Here is an 18,119-nt window from a genome sequence, read left to right on the forward strand (position 1 = left end):
AGGGCTTACATTAAAATTCTGTTGATTGTTTCCTTGGTTGTGCAGAAGTCCTTTTTAGTAAGTCAGTTCCATTGTCTACTTTTGCTCTTGATGCCTGTACTTTTGGTGTTATATCCATGAAATCATTGCAAAAATCAATGTCATGCAGTTTTCCCATACATTTTCTTCTAGGAGTTTTATAGTTTCATCTTTTACTTTAAAATTTTCTATTTTGAGCTGATGTGTATGTTGGTGAAAGATTGGGATCCAATTTCATTCTTTTGCATGGGGATATACACTTTCCCAAGAACATTTGTTAAAGAGATTATCCTTTCCTTGTATATTCTATGCATTCTGTGGAAGAACAGTTTTCCACATATGCACCCCTTTATTTCTGGGCTCTCTATCATTGGTCTATGTGTTTGTCTTTATGTCAGTACAGTACTATTTTAATTACATAAAACATTCATAATATGTTTTGAAAACAGGAAGCATATATTACCTCAAATTTTGTTCTTTTTCAAGATCACTTCAGTTTTTTTGGCTCTTTTGCTGTTCCATATGAATTTTAAGTTTTTTTTCCTACTTCTGTTAAAGTGCTATTGGAATTTGAAAAGTTCCAGTATCTGTAAAAATCTGAAAAATTCCAAAATCCTGTAGATTGCTTTGGGTAGTATGGACATCTTAACAGTTTTGAATGTGGATACATTTTCATTATTTGCATCTTTTTAAATTTCTCTCATCAATGTATTGTAGTTTTCAGTGTATAAATATTTTGTCTTCTTAGTCAAGTTTATTCCTAAGTATTTGATTATTTTTATGCTATTATAAATAAGATTGTTTTATTGATTTCCTTCCTGATAGTTCATTGTTGTTGTTTAGTCACTCTGTCGTGTCTGACTCTTTGTGACCACAAGGACTACAACATGCCAGCCTTCCCTGTCTTTCACTATTTTCTGGAGTTTCCTCAAATGTCCATCGAGTTGATGATGTCATCCAACCGTCTCATCCTCTGTCACCCTCTTCTCCTCCTGCCCTCAATTTTTCCCAGTATCAGGGTCTTTTCCAATGAGTTGGCTCTTCGCATCAAGTGGCCAAAGAACTGGGGCTTCAGCTTCAGCATCAGTGCTTCCAGTGAATATTAAGGGTTGATTTCATTTAGGACTGACTGCTTTGATCAAACACAAAATCAGTTGTGTTACTATACACTGACAAAGAAGGTTGAGTGCCGAAGATTTGATGCTTTTGCACTGTGGTACTGGAGAAGACCCTTGAGAGTCCCTTGAACAGCAAGGAGATCCAACCAGTCATATATTTAGGTGCTCCGATGTTGAGTGCATATGTATCTATAACTGTTACATTTTCTTAATGAATTGACTCTATTATCATTATATAATGATCTTTGTCTCTTGTGATAAAGGGATTTAGGAGTCCTGTGCCAGAAATGGAGATGAAATTCAAATATACATTTTTTTGTTGTTGTTGTTTTAAATCACGATATTACATGAGTTACATAAAGTTTCATCTTATATTTAGAATAACTTTTTATTTTTAAGCCTATATCAACCTAACTTTAAGCTAAGTTAGTTAGGCGTTCTGCTGCTGCTGCTGCTGCTGCTAAGTCGCTTCAGTAGTGTCCGACTCTGTGCGACCCCATAGACGGCAGCCCACCAGGCTCCCCAGTCCCTGGGATTCTCCAGGCAAGAACACCAGAGTGGGTTGCCATTTCCTTCTCCAATGCATGAAAGTGAAAAGTGAAAGTGAAGTCGCTCAGTCGCGTCTGACTCTTCGTGACCCCACAGACTGCAGCCCACCAGGCTCAGTTGTATCCAACTCTTTGCGGTCCCACAGGCTGTAGCCCTCCAGGCTCTTCTGTCTGTGGAATTCTCCAGGCAAAAATACTGGAGCGGGGTGCCATTTCCTCCTCCAGGGGATCTTTCCAACTCAGGAATCACATCTGTGTCTCCTGCACTGCAGGCAGATTCTTAACTGTCTGAGTCACCATGGAACCTATAAAACTCCACATTTTTATTTCCCAAATAAATAATACTTATAAATATATAAATATTATTTATTTCCCAAGTAATAATACATAAATAATACTTTATGTTATTGATGTCACTACATACATATTTTTATATTGTGTATTTATTAAGTAGTTCTTGTTGCTAGTTATTCTTAAACATTTTGTTTTTTTGACTTTTATACCAGAGTTAAAAGTGGTTTAACTGACACTAACAAAAATACGTTGAAAATTCTTAAGGAGATGGGAGTATCAGACCACCTTACCTGTCTCCTGGGAAACTTGTATGCTGGTAAAGAAGCAATAGTTAGTTGCGGCATGTGGATCAGTAGTTTGACTTCTAGACTCTAGAGCACAAGCTTCATAGCTGTGGTGCACGGGCCTAGTGGCATGTGGGATCTTCCCTGACCAGGGATTGAACCCGTCTCTCCAGCACTGGCAAGTGGACTCTTCACCACTGTGCCACCAAGGAAGCCTCAAACACAGCTTTTTATTGAGGACTACTCAGTATCAGTCACCAAAGAGAGTACCTAAAACATTCATTATAGCAAGCCTGTAGATGCTATATATATTACACACTTAGAAGCAGAGATTCAGAATAGTGTGTGACTGGCAATCAATTACATGGGTAGCAAGTGGCACAGTGAGGATTCAAACCTAATTTAAAAAAAATTTTAAATGTCTTCTGTTCAAACTCCCATGAGAGTAACCATCATTTACAGAATTGCTATCTATATTTGACTTTTAAGAGCGAATATATTTTGAAATTTCATTGAGTATGGAATAAATGCATTTTGTTTTACACATTCTTTGAGAGAGAACATATGACGTCATGAGCTGGAATAAAAAAACCTTGATGATTAAACTCCCAAAGTCTTGAAATAGAAAGAAAAAAATTAGTGTTCTTTTCTAGCATATGTTTTCCTTTGTTTAAATAATTTATATATCCTCTTTATTTTATGTGCAGCACTTTATAACTATTGAAATTGACACATTCTTACCTAATGAAGATGTTATGAAGATTAACAGCAACAACAGCAAGCATTAAGTATTTTCAATAAAAATGTTTGTATTTTAGTGACAGTAGTATTTTGCTTTCAAAAGTATTTCTTCATAGTAAACGCTGCTTGTTTTGCAACCATTTAAATCCATATATGATTTTCCAGACTTATATATTAGATTGTGGGATTTTGAAATAAGATCTATTGTTTGTCCAGCATTTGAATGTGCAATAATTTTACCATACTAATACTGGCAGAACATATAATATTGGGAGGATTATTAAACGTTGAGAATCTGCAAAACAAATTAAGTTGAAGTTATTCATTACAGATGTTTAAAAAATCAGATCTATTTCAACATTTAACCATATTCACCAGCCTGAAATCTTATATTTGGCATTCATTTTGGCAACAAGAAAATGTATAAGGCTGTCATATAAAAATAACAAAAATATTGTTTATAATTCAGAAATCTGTTTTGTATGAGTCTTCAGATTTTTGAAGCACATGCATTTGATTTCAGAATTAAATGAATTGGTATATATGGTGGAGTCATAAAACAGATTACACATGGTTATCTGGAAATAATATTCATTTTAAATAAAAAATATTGACAAATGCCATTGGGATGGATGAATCTATATAGACATCAATGAGGTAAAAAAAGGTTTCACTTACTTTGGAAAGTGCACTGATATATGTGGTCAGTTTTATTATTTATATTAGGAAATAATAAGCATCAAAGGAAAATTATTTACATATTCTCATTTTACTACCAAAATTAAAATTTAAAGCTAATGAAATTGCTATGTGTAGATTTTTAAGAGTAAATAATTCCTATAGATAAGCTAAACTCCTTACCTTCAGCCACCTTATTTTATTAGGAACAGCCAATGTGAATCAATTAGGAACAGCCAAGACAATTACTACTCAAATGATAGTTGGGACACCATATACAATGAAACATCATTGGGTTATATTCTTGATGTGGTAACTTCCTTTGGCCATGGTTTGTAGTTCACTAAAATGTTTAAGATACCATCTTCAACTTCTATTGATAAGAGATATTGATGTTATCCTGCAACACTCTGTAGAAAGTCTTGTGTAATTTTTGCTGACACAGAAGCTTAGTAAATGCCAAATCCATTCAATTAAGAAGAAAAAAGATACAGAGAATAAAGTATCTTGACAAAGGTCCAACAGATAGTTAAGGTTTTACCCTGAATCATTCTGTTCTCTTTTCCTGTCTTCTATCTTTGGATAATTATGAAAAAGAACCATGATAGTTTTCTGTGAGCAGAACCATGATAGTTTCTGTGAGCATAGCTAACCACAGGATATTTTTAAGACAGATGTACATGCTTGTACAAGGCAATTGTCCTTGCTGGTTTGGGGTTCATTTAGATTTGATTTGACTTTTCTTTTAAACAGCATGGGTCTGTCATCTCTGAGTTGACTCCTTCAGCACTCTAATAGAGCAAACTTTTCATATAAAGATTCTCTTTCATCATGGATTTGTGCTAAATTTAGATTCCTCTCAAGTTCTGTATATTATTTCATAGTAAACGTGCAGAAAAATATCCAGTCATCACTGTGGGGTAATTGTGAGCTAGACTGACTATGAAAATAAACTTTTCTATCCCTCTCTCACCCCCAACTTTCTACAATACAGTGGCCCATCTGTGAGGTAAGAGGAACCGACACCACTTTTAAACAGAGACTAATTTTTAGCCACTCATGTATTAGGAGAAAAACAACTGTAAAATCAATGTCAAACTGCTTAGTCATTTCTTTCTTAAAATAATTGACCTAAAGTTCAGAAAAGTGCAAGAAAGACAAACCATTAGGCACAGTGAGAGAGGGATTACATTCAACAACGATTTTCTTTTAAATGTATTAAGTATTTCTGATGTGTGCAAGAGTTTCCCACCCCCGTAATAATTTCTCATTCACTAAGTCTAAGTAGATACAATGGCTTTAGTGTGTTTGGAGAAATTGTTCATATATGTATCATCTCTCTTTCACGAATGCCAAATCATTTCAAAGATGAGGAAACTTTTCAAAAATCTACTTCTTTCACCTAATTCTACCCATAGTAATTTAAGTCTTACAATTGAGTTCTCTATTACTGTTTCTGTTAAGGACTATTTTTGACAACATTAAGGGAGATTTATCAGCATCACACAATGTTTAATAAAGCTCCATGAACTCTGAAGATTGTCTAGAACATTTATGTTCCCCATCTATGCTACTGGGGCTTCTCCGGTAGTTCAGCTGGTAAAAAATTCTGCCTGCGATGCGGGAGACCTGGGTTTGATCCCTGGGTTGGGAAGATCCCCTGGAGGAGGGCATGGCAACCCACTCCAGTATTCTTGCCTGAAGAATCCCCATAGACAGAGGAGCTTGGCGGGCTACAGTCCATGAGGTCGCAAAGGGTTGGACATGACTGAGCGGCTAAACACAGCACAGCACTATACCACTATACCTCTAATCAATTATCAAATTATTCTTTCAGTTTCCCAGACAAGCCAATATGGCCAAATGGTCAATCTAAAATACTGCTACAAATAATGTGACTATTTTTTCTCTAAACTGTTCTCCTCTTGTTTTTGAAAGACTTTCGATCAGAGCAAATTATACAAAAATGAACAAATATCTTCAAATGCCACTTTGTAAAAAAATGTAACAAGATGGGAAATGTAATACAGATACTTGTGCTCCAAATGAAAGACCTATATGTTAGGAAACTGTCGCATTCCATTACAATTTGTATTTACATATAAACAATTGGCAAGGACTGGTTGAAAGGTGGTGTAGGAAACAAGTCATTCCCTGTGAAATTGAAGGTAGTGAGGTGGGTCTCTTTCTGCTTCCCTCTATCCTTTGGCTCTTTAGCATTATCCTTCCTTCCACTAAATTCATCTCCTGTAAATCCACGGGCAGGTACCTAGGAGACTCCAGACCTGGCTAGTAGCTACAGGTTAGAGGGGTAAGAAATAATTAGCTATTCCCTACTATGAGTCCACTATATTTCCTTCCAGAGCATTAATTCAGACCCAGGTTATGCTTCTCTGGGCAGTGGCCAGAGGAATTCAGACCACAGAGTACAGACAGCATAAGGTAGTAATAACTCTATTCACCCAAACCACTTTGCCTGAAAGGACCCATTCACTGCTGTGAACAGGCCTGAGATGTGACCAGAAGGTGGGACTTGCTAGACTGACTGCATCATTTCTCACCTCCCAGAACAGTATCAGACCATAGAATTCTCTACAAATCAGGAGAGCTATTGAAAAACAGCTTGGAACACCATTTCTACATGTACCTGCAAGCACTGGGACTCTCTCTAGGTCTTGCATTGACTTAGGATTCTGCTAGCTTCACAAATGATGTACTTCCAAACTCTGTATTCGTTTCACTATTTTACATTTAAGGGTAGACCTCGAAAATAAGTTTAAAAATACACAAAGAATTGGACAAAAAGAATTCAGGTTTCAAAAAAAATTGTTAACTGAAAATTCCAACAGACTTTTCATTTTGAGAAGATGAAGGATAATGAAGGTGATAAATTTCAGGATATTTTTCCCTTTGTTGTTGTTGTTCAGTCTCCTTAAGGTTCTTAATTTTTATTTGTACGTTTCACATTCAAACACTGCATGATATTTAATTATTTTATTAAATTGTAATAACAACTTGAAGATACTTTTCTGCAGCTGATATAAGGCATCTCAACATTCTGCCAGTAACATTATCAATGCAAAGTATTTTTTTAACCTATTATCTTTAAGAAGTAAATTTCTTGATGTGGGAATGGTTCTTTGTCACAGAGTGAATAGTCACTTTGAAAGTATTTTTTAATTGCTTTCCTCATTTGATATGCCTCTTATACATGTCCTTGTACAATTAATTCCATCTTGGACTTCGTATAGTTTCTGAATACCTTCCTTTCATCTCTTAAACCACAGAGTTAGAATATCTTAATAATCTCATGGGTCATGAGCCATTTTTTGATAACTAGTAGAAAATTAGATTCCTAAAAATTAGTGGACATATGCGCCTCATGAACTTAGCTGAGAACTCTTAAACCTTGAAATATCTTAAAATCTCAGCATAGGTCCTGGCCAAAGCTTCCAGTTTTTACCAACAGGAAAAGGTATTCATTCACTCAGCCCATCTCTATTGAACGCCTAATGTATGCTGGCACCTTGTTGGGCTCTGTTCCAGAAAAATTTTGAGAAACATCTTAAGAAATATTACAGAACAAAAAGGAGCCAATAGGAAGGGATAATTTAAACGTAGAAAAAAATGACTGAAGAACCTATACTCCAGGTTTAAGTGGATTACTTGGAAGAGGAGTAAGCAGAAGGAGTTTAGAAACCTGTCCCTTCTCATTAGTTTCAATGTGGAGTGACCATATTTTCAGCTCCTGAGGCCCTTTATAGGAGCTGTGGGCCTAGGCTCTTTGAGATCTCCGCTAGCTGCTTTCCCTGACTTTTCTCCTCTCCCTCTGCCCCCTCAACCGGGTTCAGGATGGAATCAGGTGGAAAATTAAATTACTCACCCCCTTAATGTCAGCTCCCATATATTTCTTTCTCCTCCTGCCTCAGAGTACAGTTCAGTTCTTTAAGAGACAAGCCTCTGAATGAAGCTAGCGTAGAATTCAAACATTCAAGAGAGAAACCTGTCAGTTTCAGACCTCGAAGGAGAGCTTCCCTGTAAGATCAAGGATTTTGACCTCTGGGGTCTTTCCATCTCACCTTCATCCCTTTCTTTTAATTCTCCGTATAAAAATAATACTAAAAAATGCTTTTCGGAGCAGGCAGAGCAGTGAGTCCGCTGGTTCCACGTCTGCTATAAGAAGCAGATTTTTGCACAGGGATAAGGTTACCGCCGGCAGCCCAGAACTCCAGCGGTGTGGCGGTTCAGACGCTGGGCTCCTCCCCTCCCCCGCCGACGAGGAGAGGCTCACAGACGGGTGCAAGTAGACAAGTAGCTGTTTTTATTGAATACAGAAGCTCCTTGAAAACTCTGTGGACTCTGGGGCTCTCCTGCAATTCCTTTCATTCCCAAAGTGCTGGAGCCAAGCACGCGTCCCCCGTAACTCCCTCCCATTTCTTCTCCGGGATTTGGGTAGGAGAGGAGGGAGGAAAGGAGTGGGGAGATGGGGGCTGGTTGGTGGGCTGGGCTTGCGGGGAGACCTGATTCTCCGGCAAAGGAAAGGGGGGCGGGCTCGGGGCCGCCCGCGAGGCGTGTGATTGGATCTGACCTTCAGCGGGCTTGTCAGTTTCGCCCCGGGTAAGGGGGGCGCGGGAGGGGAGTGGGCGGGGGAGGGGGCTGCCCGGAGCCTCTCGTCCGGCCCACTGACGGCATGAAGCCTTTAGGGGCACGCAGTCCTCTCAGATTTTTGGTTGAAGCCCCTCATCTGCCGTCAGTCTGAAGGCAGGGCCCCGCAGAGGACGGATCGGAGGGTCCCGACCGGCGGGGCCAACCGAGAGGGAGAGGAGGGGGCGAGAGACAGGAAGGAAGCAAACCATCAAATTTAAGAAAAAGCCCTTTGACTTTTTCCCCCTCTCCCTCGCCAATGGCTGTGTAGCAAACATCCCCGACGATACCTTGGAAGGGACGAAGTAGGTCTGCAATCGCGATTTCGTGGGTTGAGTTCACAGTTGTGAGTGCGGGGCTCGGAGATGGAGCGGTGGTCCTCTAGGTGGAAAACGAAACGGTGGCTCTGGGATTTCACCATAACAACTCTCGCACTGACTTTCCTCTTCCAGGCTAGAGAGGTCAGAGGAGGTAAGAAAAAAATGGTTTGGGGGAGGTGGGAGATTGCTGTCGGTCTTTCTCATTCTGTGCCCCTCCCCCCTTCCTTCTTCCAACCCCTCCCCCCCCAACAATTCTCTCAAATAAAATCCAGATTGTAGCTGCCACCAGGTTGGAAGTGAAGACTGGTGCGAGAGAGATGGATGTAGGCGGGACAGTAATGGGAGAAGAGGTAGCAGGAGAAAAGATCTGTCAGGCACAGAGCCTGCTGAAATGTCCTTCACCACCTTCCAGGGGCTTTGAAAAGAGGAAAAATATTACCTTGAACACAGAGGCAGTTGTACAAAGCTTTTGTTTGAGGAAAGGTCCTTAGACTACCTTTTGAACACATCTGGTTTCTTCAGATTGTAACTAATGGAAGTCCTTTTTTAAAGGTGAGCTGAGGAGAGAATATAGAGAAAGGGTATAAAATGAACCTTGATAAAGCTCTTTGTCTGGAACAAAGTGAGACATAAGCTGTTTTGAGGATTTGAGAGAGACCGGGGGGCATGAATCTTGAAGACTGAGAATACTTTGTGTGTGTGTGTCATTTTGAGGAGATAGTAATAGGGAAAAAATGGCAGATTAAAAGAAATGGATGGAGATAGGAAGAACACTCTTCCCGGGATTTTGCACCTTCCTCCCCTCTGTGACCCGCCCCGCCCCCCTCCCCCCCAACTTCTTCTTGCAGGTTGGACGTGCAGTTCTCTTGGAGAATGATGAAACTCGCCAAGCAAATGGGGTGGGGGCGGAGGAGTAGGGATTGGAGGGAAGGGGAGGGGGCGTGGGGTGGGATGGGAGGAGAGAGGTAAGGAAAAGTTCCTACGTGGCACCACCAAATATTCAATGACCAGACCTGCTGGGAAGACTGCAGCTCTGTCAGTACCCGAGGAGGGAGAGCGACTTCACTCCTCCCCTCCGCCTCCTCCCTCCCTTTCCCCCGCCCTTTCCCGCAAAGGCATCTGGCTGGAGCGGTCCGTTAGGTGCTGTAGACACGGCTGGCGGGAGGACGGACTCCTTTGGAGTTAAGGGAGCCCAAACAGCTTACAGTAGAAAAGCAAGCTTTGTCGGGGTGCGCAGAGAAGTAGGGGTAAGAAGGAGGGCGGCGATGATTGGCTGAGGGAGAAACAAATTGTCAACCCCAAAGGCGCAGGCTTTAGCAGAAACCTGAGTCTGACCCTGGTGGGCGCCAAGATCTGAGCTCTCCTTAGTGGGAGTTAGCGCTCCCGGAGGCCGAACTCTGCGAAGCCAGGTCTGTATTTCTTCTGCACACTTTGTGATTGTTCACCTTCCTGAGGAGCAGGCAGGGATGGGTTATTCCTCTGTGACTTTTCCTGGCGAATAGTACAGAGCCTCATTAGGACTGTCTTTGAATTTTGGAATAAGTCATGCTAATTACGTGGATTCATTCATTTCTACATATTAAAAGATAAATAGTAGAGTCTTGAAAGTGAAATCTATCAAAAGTTTGCACGTTACCTTTGGTACCTGGTCACCAGCGGGATTGGTCGGTTCTGTCCTCAAGTCTGCCCTCTGCTGGTTTTCTTTATTATTTGGAATTCAAGCAACTGCCTCAGGATATAAGGCCTCCTAAAGTCCTTCTAAGTACAATGATCCTGAAAAAGGACACTTGATTAAGGAAGAACAGGTATACCGTTTCCTTTTGAACTTTTCCAGCTATTTTTTTTGTCCAAACTTGGGACAAGTATCATAGTGGTAGCCTTTTGTTTTTTAATATGGAAACTAAGACTTTCTTAAGTGAAGACAGATGCATTGTAAACTCGAGAGATTTATCATAGGCATTCAGGGATTATTTCACTGAAGATGTTTCACTTCCACACTGGGGCTTCTTTAAAGCTCTAAGGATATCAGAAAGGTCATATTTCTACACTTGTGATGCATAATTTTCTCATTTAAATCTAGCTGCATACCTAAAATTGTTTTAAACAAAACATCTTAGTACCACATCAAATAAATGGTGGAAAAAGAAACCTCTATTATTACAAAACCATCTAATGTGAGAAATAGCAAACTTTAAGGATCATGTGTAGTTTCTGTTTGTTATTTTTGATGAAATATCTTGAAAGTATATGGTTATTTGGATCTTCACATTGTTTAAGATTTGATATTTGTTTCACCAAATTGCTAGGTGCTTATTCTTTAGAAGGAAACTATACTTACTTAAACCTACTCTTGTAGGCATTCTTACCACCTAATGAAATTCAAAAAGGAAATACTATATTAATGCTTAAAAAGGAAACACTAGCCTGAATCATCACACAAAGGAAAAATAAACTGTGTCCATTTCTCATGCTAGCGTTTATATTTGCAAATGATGTAACAATGAGTTAGTTTCTAAATAAGCTATTGTATACCAGAATTATATTATATATTTATATAATTTAATTTCTCTGAGATGCAGCAGTATGATCTGATTGTTAAACCAAAAGATAATTTAAAGATAACCTCCATCTAAAATTTGTATTTCTTGGATTAAAAAATACTTAAGCCTAAAAAGTTCTGGGTTCATAATAAATTGGACTCTAAAAATATGTAGTTAGGATCCTGAAGCATCTTACAGAGAAAACCTTACAAAGAAAGTTTCTTGGAGTGAATGAAAAGAGAGTCAGTGAATTCACACAGTCATATTATTTTACTTTGTAAATACAAACTCTGTACTTTAGTAATCTTTAACTTACTTAAAATTTTTTTTAGTATTTATTATGGTTTAGTAAGAAGAAAAGAGTAAGCATTATGTTTTATATTTGCATTAACTTCAGCATCATATTTCATATACTTGCTTATGGTTAATATAAATGTTTTATCTCATGAATTTATAGATTTCATATTCAATTAGTTCAGTACTTATTAAGATAGAACCTGAAATTTACCTAGAATTTGTAGTGACTATAACTCATGATTGTGTTCAGATTGATGGTTTTATGATAGATGGTTTTAGCAGTTTTTAAAGGAGTTAAGCTAAATTGAGTAAAAAGAAAATATAATATCTGATTGAATCATTTTGTCATTAATTAAAATGGTAGTCTACCTTTGGTGGTTGAGCCAATACTGTGCCTTGCAAAACGTTGATTAATTTTATGAAGAATTTTCGACGCTTGTCAGTAGTTGGTAGTGATTCCTGCTGAAGTGTTTTGAGTGCCTGGGATCAGCAGGTGAAATGGTGCTGGCTTCCAGAGTATGTGCTAATCCAACTTGGGAAGAGATCAAGCTTGTCCCTTAGGTTACTCAATCAGAAATCAGTTAAAAGATCAGATACGCTTCTGATAGCAAATGCAGTATCTTCTATGATTATTAATATTGTGTTTCCATTTGTTTTTTAAAGCAAAAAATCAACAAAGTCTGTAATAAACACTAAAGAAAAGTAGGTGGCTCATGAGAAACATCTTCCTGAATCTTTTATACAGATAACCTTAGTTTAGGTGGCACATATATATTCAGCTAATTATAGACACTTTCACAAAATTGTATATTAGTTTTAAAATTAAGTATATTAATATTTTAATGTGACAATTGACTTTATAATTAATACTTTACTAGATTCTACTTTATAAAAATAATTCTGTAAGAGGTATACTCAGAGTTTTAAATAAAATTATGAAGTTGCAAAATGAGAAATGTATATATCTAGATAGTATGATTGCTTATGATTTATATAATTAAAGTTTAGCTTCTATGTTTGCTTCGATTTGTGACTAAAATTGAAGGGGCACATTATTCAAGTTATCACTAAAATGTAGCAAGGCCAATATGGGCCCCTTTTCAAGTTTGTGGGTAGGATTTCTGACAAAAAATAAGTAGTTGCCTTTCTATTCTTAAATTTTTTTTCTTTTCTGAGACAAATTTCTCTTCACTCTGGTTAACTTATTTAGGCACTACCTATGTAGTGATAATGAATGGATTCGAATTAAGTTTCAGTGATAGTGTTTAATAAAAAGCTGAATTTTTCAAAAGAAGAAAAGGTGTTTAGATTCTATTAAAGAGAATGCTAGAGATAGAAATTCATGTAAAAATTGCAACTCCATACTACCTTCTCACTTCACTAATGAGGAAACTAAGGCACAGAAAAATTCTTAACTGAATCTTGTCTCTCAAAAAATATATATTCATATAATAGTTAAGATTTTCCATAAATGAGTAGGGTGAAATCTGCAATAATGATAAAGTATCTTTAAATAATAGTAGTCTGAGACTTAATGGAATAAATAATTATTACTTAATTTGTGTGCATTTATGCAATATAGAATGACCATATATTGCTTAAATATATGTGCTGGAGTTTAGATTAGTGAGGATCGATTAAGTGAAAATGATGAATCAAAGAAACACAGGAGATTATAGAACGCATTTAAATATTCCTTAATGTTCTAAATTTAGATATAGGTAATTTTTGATAATTTGTATTGTTAATATACCTAATTATGTGATTCTATAAGATCTATATCAAAGTAAAAAGTGCAACAGTTTATAAAATATTTTTGTATACATTTGTTGCTGGATTATGAACATAGTTTTTTTTTCCCTCTCTAAAGTTCCTAATAGAGGACCCAGTACAACTTTGAATTTTCAAGAAGCTAAGAAAGTTATATATTTATTTCAAATAAGACAAATAATGTCAAATTTCTCTTTTCGTGTTGATTTTATATTGACTGGGTGATATATATTATATCTAATTGTATGTTTTTATCTAAATGTATTAATAAGTCAGATAATGAATTGATTTTTACTTGATATGGGTTATTTGTTTAACAGATAACCTTTTTTCCAAACAAGCAGTCAGCTTTGGGAAAAAAATAACCGATGCGCTTAGTAGTGCAGATTCTAATTCAAGTTTTTCCTTTTGGATTGTCAAAGTGTCTAAAAGTACATAACCACCTCTTACTTCAGGAATAAATAGATAGTTAATTTATAGAGAAATACTTCCTCTTCAGGGTCTACCATGATATGCGGTGCTGGCAATGGCTAAGATAGAGCTAGTATTTCAACCATGAAGGTTTTTCCTCTCTTTTGGGAAATTCAGTACATGTCCTTAAGGTCCTGAAGAAGATACTATGGAAGTTAATAGTTCTACTTATGACTAACTCTGTTTTATATAAATACAGGGTTTTATACATATTGAGCCAGCCTTATCATTTAATATAATTTTTAGTGATGGTGTTTAGGTATTTAAAAGCCAGAATCATATTATATCCTAAATGCGCTTTTCCTTCCTTTGGAGAAAGTGCAGTTGGTTTGTGATCATTAGGAATTCAAGGCAACTGCAGAGTTGGGGCTTAGGGCTGATCTGCATTTCTGCTTTTACTCCTTCACTTCCCTTATTTAATCCTGGGGAAATGTGACCTGAGCTGGGAGTGGTGAGAGGAAATCAAACTTTTTTTTTGAGCATTGAAGTTTTGTCCCTTAGCAAAGAAGAAAGAGAGGTACACACAGGTCCTATAAAAAGTTACAGTGCTCCTTAAGCTTTCTCCCTGAAGAGTATTTTAAATGCAGTTTTCAATCTATAGTAAAACTACCCTATGATGAATTTCCTAAATTTGGACTTTTTTCTACTGATTTCTTTTGCAATTTAAACTATCTTCTATATTCGAATGCATCTATTTATTTCTCCTTTCAAAACCCTAATAAGATTTTATTTTTATAGATAATTGTGATTTTTTTTTTTTTTTTACTTTCAGTTGTGTCAGAACTCAACGTGAATAATACTCTCGGGTAGAGAAGATGAAACAATTTTAAAGTGATTTAGTGAGCAGTATCTATTTATCAGTTGCAGTCTTTGGCCTACTACTGACTTGGCTAGTGGTTCTTTAGACATTGGCTGATCACCAGACCTACTGTTATCTGGTAAAATAAACTCTTTGCTTGCTGCGCATGGAATTAGAGACAGTGCTATTAATTTAGTAGAAAGAACTCAGAGAAAAGAAAGGTTATCGTATTTCAGAGTAAGAGACCAGTTTAAATACGACTTGACAATTGAGAACTAAAACAAACCTGTGTAAAAGTGCTTCAGCACAATCAACTTTTGCAATCCCTCAAGCCTTTTTTTTTTTTTTTCTCTCTCTCTCTCCTTAAAAAGCATTTCTTTCTTATTTTAACCAAATTTAATTGCTTTTGAATGGCCCTGTACTGTACAGGCCAGTGAAGGTCCCTATTCATAGAACCTGAGCGCATAGAATGTCAGTGGAAGCGTCCTTCCTCTGTCTGACTGGTAAACTCACATCCGGGCTTGTAGGGGCAAACCTTAGACTGTATTAGGCAGTTGGCTTTCCTTTCTCACTCAGACTTTAACAAACAATTTCCCGAAAGGATGATTACTACGAAAGAGCAGTAGTTGCAATTCCTGACAGAACTAATAAGAAACTCTAGCACATTTTCCTACTTTGTGCTCTTAGATACCACTGCGGAGCGTCATAAGTATTAGTATTGCATGCCAAGTCGCTTCAGTTGTGTCTGACTCTTTGCGACCCTATGGACTGTAGCCCACCAGACTTCTTTGTCCATGAGATTCTCCAGGCAAGAATATTAGGGTGGGTTTTGCTGTACCCTCCTCCAGGGATCTTCCTGACCCAGGGATTGAACCTAGGTCTCATGTCTCCTGGCCTGGCAAGCAGATTCTTGACCACTAGCGCCACCTGTGGTATTTGCCCTTAACTCTCTTTTCAGACTAACTGAAGTACAGCCTTCTACTTGCTGTCACTCTTTGAATGCTGATGAACCTTCAAAATACTTCACTAGTTTTGAGGACAAACGTATTGTACAGATGGCTTAGCATGATGTAGAGTGCCTTACTGTATGTCTCAGACTCAGGTTTCCCACTCCAACACCATGCAACCCGCACACTAGGCATGTTAAACCTCTTGACCGTCCTCTCCCCTCTCCTGGAATGCATTACTCTTTTTGCCTGGAATGGATTTTTTCTTCTCATCCATCTAGCAGATACTTTCTCATACTTCAAGATTTAACTCAAGTTGCATACTCCAGAGAGAGTAACAAGCTCTAATACTGAATGCATATGTCTCTTTGTAAGCATTTTTGTATAGAATCTCATTCATTCTGACAATTATCTTAGAAGTAAGCTAATACTACCATCTCCATTTTACTCATAAGGAAACTGGAAAACAGATAAGTTAATTGTCTTACTTAAGACCATACAGCTACTGTGTGATAGATCCAGGATTTGAACCCAGACAATCTTGCTCCAGAGCTCTTGCTTTTGACCATTTGCCCATGTTGACTTTATTGTGTATTCTTTTTATATATAAATAGTTTTTAAAAAATAATTTTATTTATTTCTTTTTTGTTTGCCCTGGGTCTTCATTACTGTACACAGGCTTTCTCTCGCTGAGGTGAGCGGGGGCTACTCTTCGTTTCTGTGCCCTGGCTTCTCACTGCAGTGGCTTCTCTTGTTACAGAACACAGGCCCTAGGCACATGGGCTTCAGCAGTTGCAGCATGAAGCCTCAGTAGTTGTGACTCACAGGGTCTAGAGCACAGGCACACAAGCTTCATTGCTCTGTGGCATGTGGAATCTTTCCTGGACCAGGGATGAAATCTTTGTCCCCTGCACTGCTGGCAAATTCTTATCTATTGCACCACCAGGGAAGTCCTGTTGTATATTCTTAATGCTTTTGCACAGCCTCCCTGACTTTGCTTATGGTTATGGTGCCTTGGGGCCTAGCAATAATGCATAAATCATGCAGCTGTACCATTGTAAATATCATGTAAATTGTGCAAATAACTTGAATGCTACCAAGGAAAAATATAAACAGATTTTGGTGAAAGAGGATGTCATAATTCAGGTGACTCTTCAGCTTGCACTAAATTTTAGTGGTGAAGGACCTGTCACTCTTCCCATTTTAGGGACAAATCTAAGCCTTAATGATGGCAGAGAACAAACTGGGAGTGGATGGAAGCTAGCATGTGTTACTTTACTGCTTTGACTGAGGGGAAGTTGACAGCTTTGTCTGTTGGTGTTCAAGGTTCAGCTTGGGGTTGGCCTGGTTTCATTAAGTAACAGGGATACTTACAAATTGCTGCCTGTTCTAATCAGGATCTGTTACAAAGAACAACAGTTGTATTCCACTTTGGGGGACTGATGTATGGGAGTATGCCTATTACCTTCAGTATAAAGTGTCAGATGTGATTATCTAAAAGCTGTTTGAATGTAATCAGCTGGGAGAATGTAACTGAAAGATACAAGGTCTGCAAAAAAAAAAAAAAATGGACACATTATAATTATTTTAAAAGTTCTTCATTTATATGTTAACCTTCTTCTAGGAGTTGCTGGAGGGTAAAGACTGTGATTTAGTTTTATTTCTTTCCCTTGTGTCTGCCAAGATGCCAGAATGCACACAGGATATGATATAGTCACCATTTAGATTACTAATTATCTTTTTGCTTTGCTCATCAGGCTGGAACAAGGTTAAAATCTAGTTAACTTGGAGTGGTGTAGAGTGACCTCCTCATGTCATGTTGTTAACAGTGATTAGAGTCCCCCTCCCTCTTTTTCTTTACTCACTCTCTGAAAGTGAATGAATTGCTACTTCTTTTCAGCTTTCATTTGGAAAATAGTTTTGCACATTCTCTCCAAAGATACTTTTATATATTTGAAGCTTTCAGTTGACCATACTATCTCTAAAACTGGAGTTTGCTTTAACCTAGTAATATGACTGATAAAATGCCATATGAAGTCATATTTTTGCTTTGACAGCAACATAAATCATCATTTCACTTGTCTATTGGTGAACAGGAAAGTTTAATTCAAGTTTGATTTCAATCTGTAGAAGTAATAATTGAGAAAATCTTGTCATATATAATTTTTCAAACCTTTATTTCAGTTTTGTATGATATTAAGGATTGTCTGATTTTGCTTAATGACTATTAGGAAAAGTTGCCTATCTATATTTATTGCATTAGGATTATTTTAGTAAGCTAGTTCTTCAAGTTAGAAAGCAAACTGCATGTTGCATATATAATTATGTTATTATGAAGTACCATCTTTAAAAAGGAGTACTTAAAATTTCAAGTGCTTAATAGGATTAATAGTCTATAGTCGTCATAGAATTGTTTTGGATAAAAATATTTTTTTAATATTCTATTCCTATCTGTTGTATATTTTAGTTCCACTAAAATCATCAGGATGGGTATCTTTATCTGCTTTATTTAGTGTGCCCTAAGCATGTAGGAACCTATCACATAGTAAACATTTGGAAAATTTTTGTTGAATGAGGTAAATGTTGGTTGCAGCTCAGATGAATTGCTTTTCAATAACCTAATTGATAACCTGGGGTAGGATATAAATTA

The 18,119-nt window shown here is 37.4% G+C and overlaps 1 protein-coding gene, 1 long non-coding RNA gene and 1 pseudogene across 9 annotated transcripts in view; 2 read left to right on the plus strand and 1 right to left on the minus strand.

Moving 5' to 3' along the window:
• LOC122676560 overlaps positions 1-7,723 on the minus strand; it is a 29,576-nt gene extending 21,853 nt beyond the window's left edge. For 2 of the 3 annotated variants that reach the window (XR_006335602.1, XR_006335600.1), the window contains exons 1-2: positions 3,865-7,723; positions 3,004-3,298 (exon numbers count right to left, since the gene is read on the minus strand). This is a non-coding gene — a long non-coding RNA (uncharacterized LOC122676560). The remainder of the gene's footprint in view (positions 1-3,003; positions 3,299-3,864) is intronic. The other variant, XR_006335601.1, reaches the window with a different exon arrangement.
• Positions 7,724-7,864: 141 nt separating this feature from the next.
• Positions 7,865-18,119, plus strand: part of COL11A1 (collagen type XI alpha 1 chain) — a 210,379-nt gene continuing 200,124 nt past the window's right edge. For 3 of the 6 annotated variants that reach the window (XM_043875927.1, XM_043875926.1, XM_043875928.1), the window contains exon 1: positions 7,865-8,796. In XM_043875927.1, the coding sequence (XP_043731862.1) occupies positions 8,691-8,796 (106 nt within the window). In that variant the 5' untranslated portion in view covers positions 7,865-8,690. The remainder of the gene's footprint in view (positions 8,797-18,119) is intronic. The other 3 variants (XM_043875930.1, XM_043875931.1, XM_043875929.1) reach the window with 2 other exon arrangements.
• On the plus strand, positions 16,245-17,164 carry LOC122676559 (annotated as a pseudogene).

Source organism: Cervus elaphus, chromosome 20 (assembly GCF_910594005.1).
Source record: "Cervus elaphus chromosome 20, mCerEla1.1, whole genome shotgun sequence".
Classification (NCBI taxonomy): Eukaryota; Metazoa; Chordata; class Mammalia; order Artiodactyla; family Cervidae; genus Cervus; species Cervus elaphus.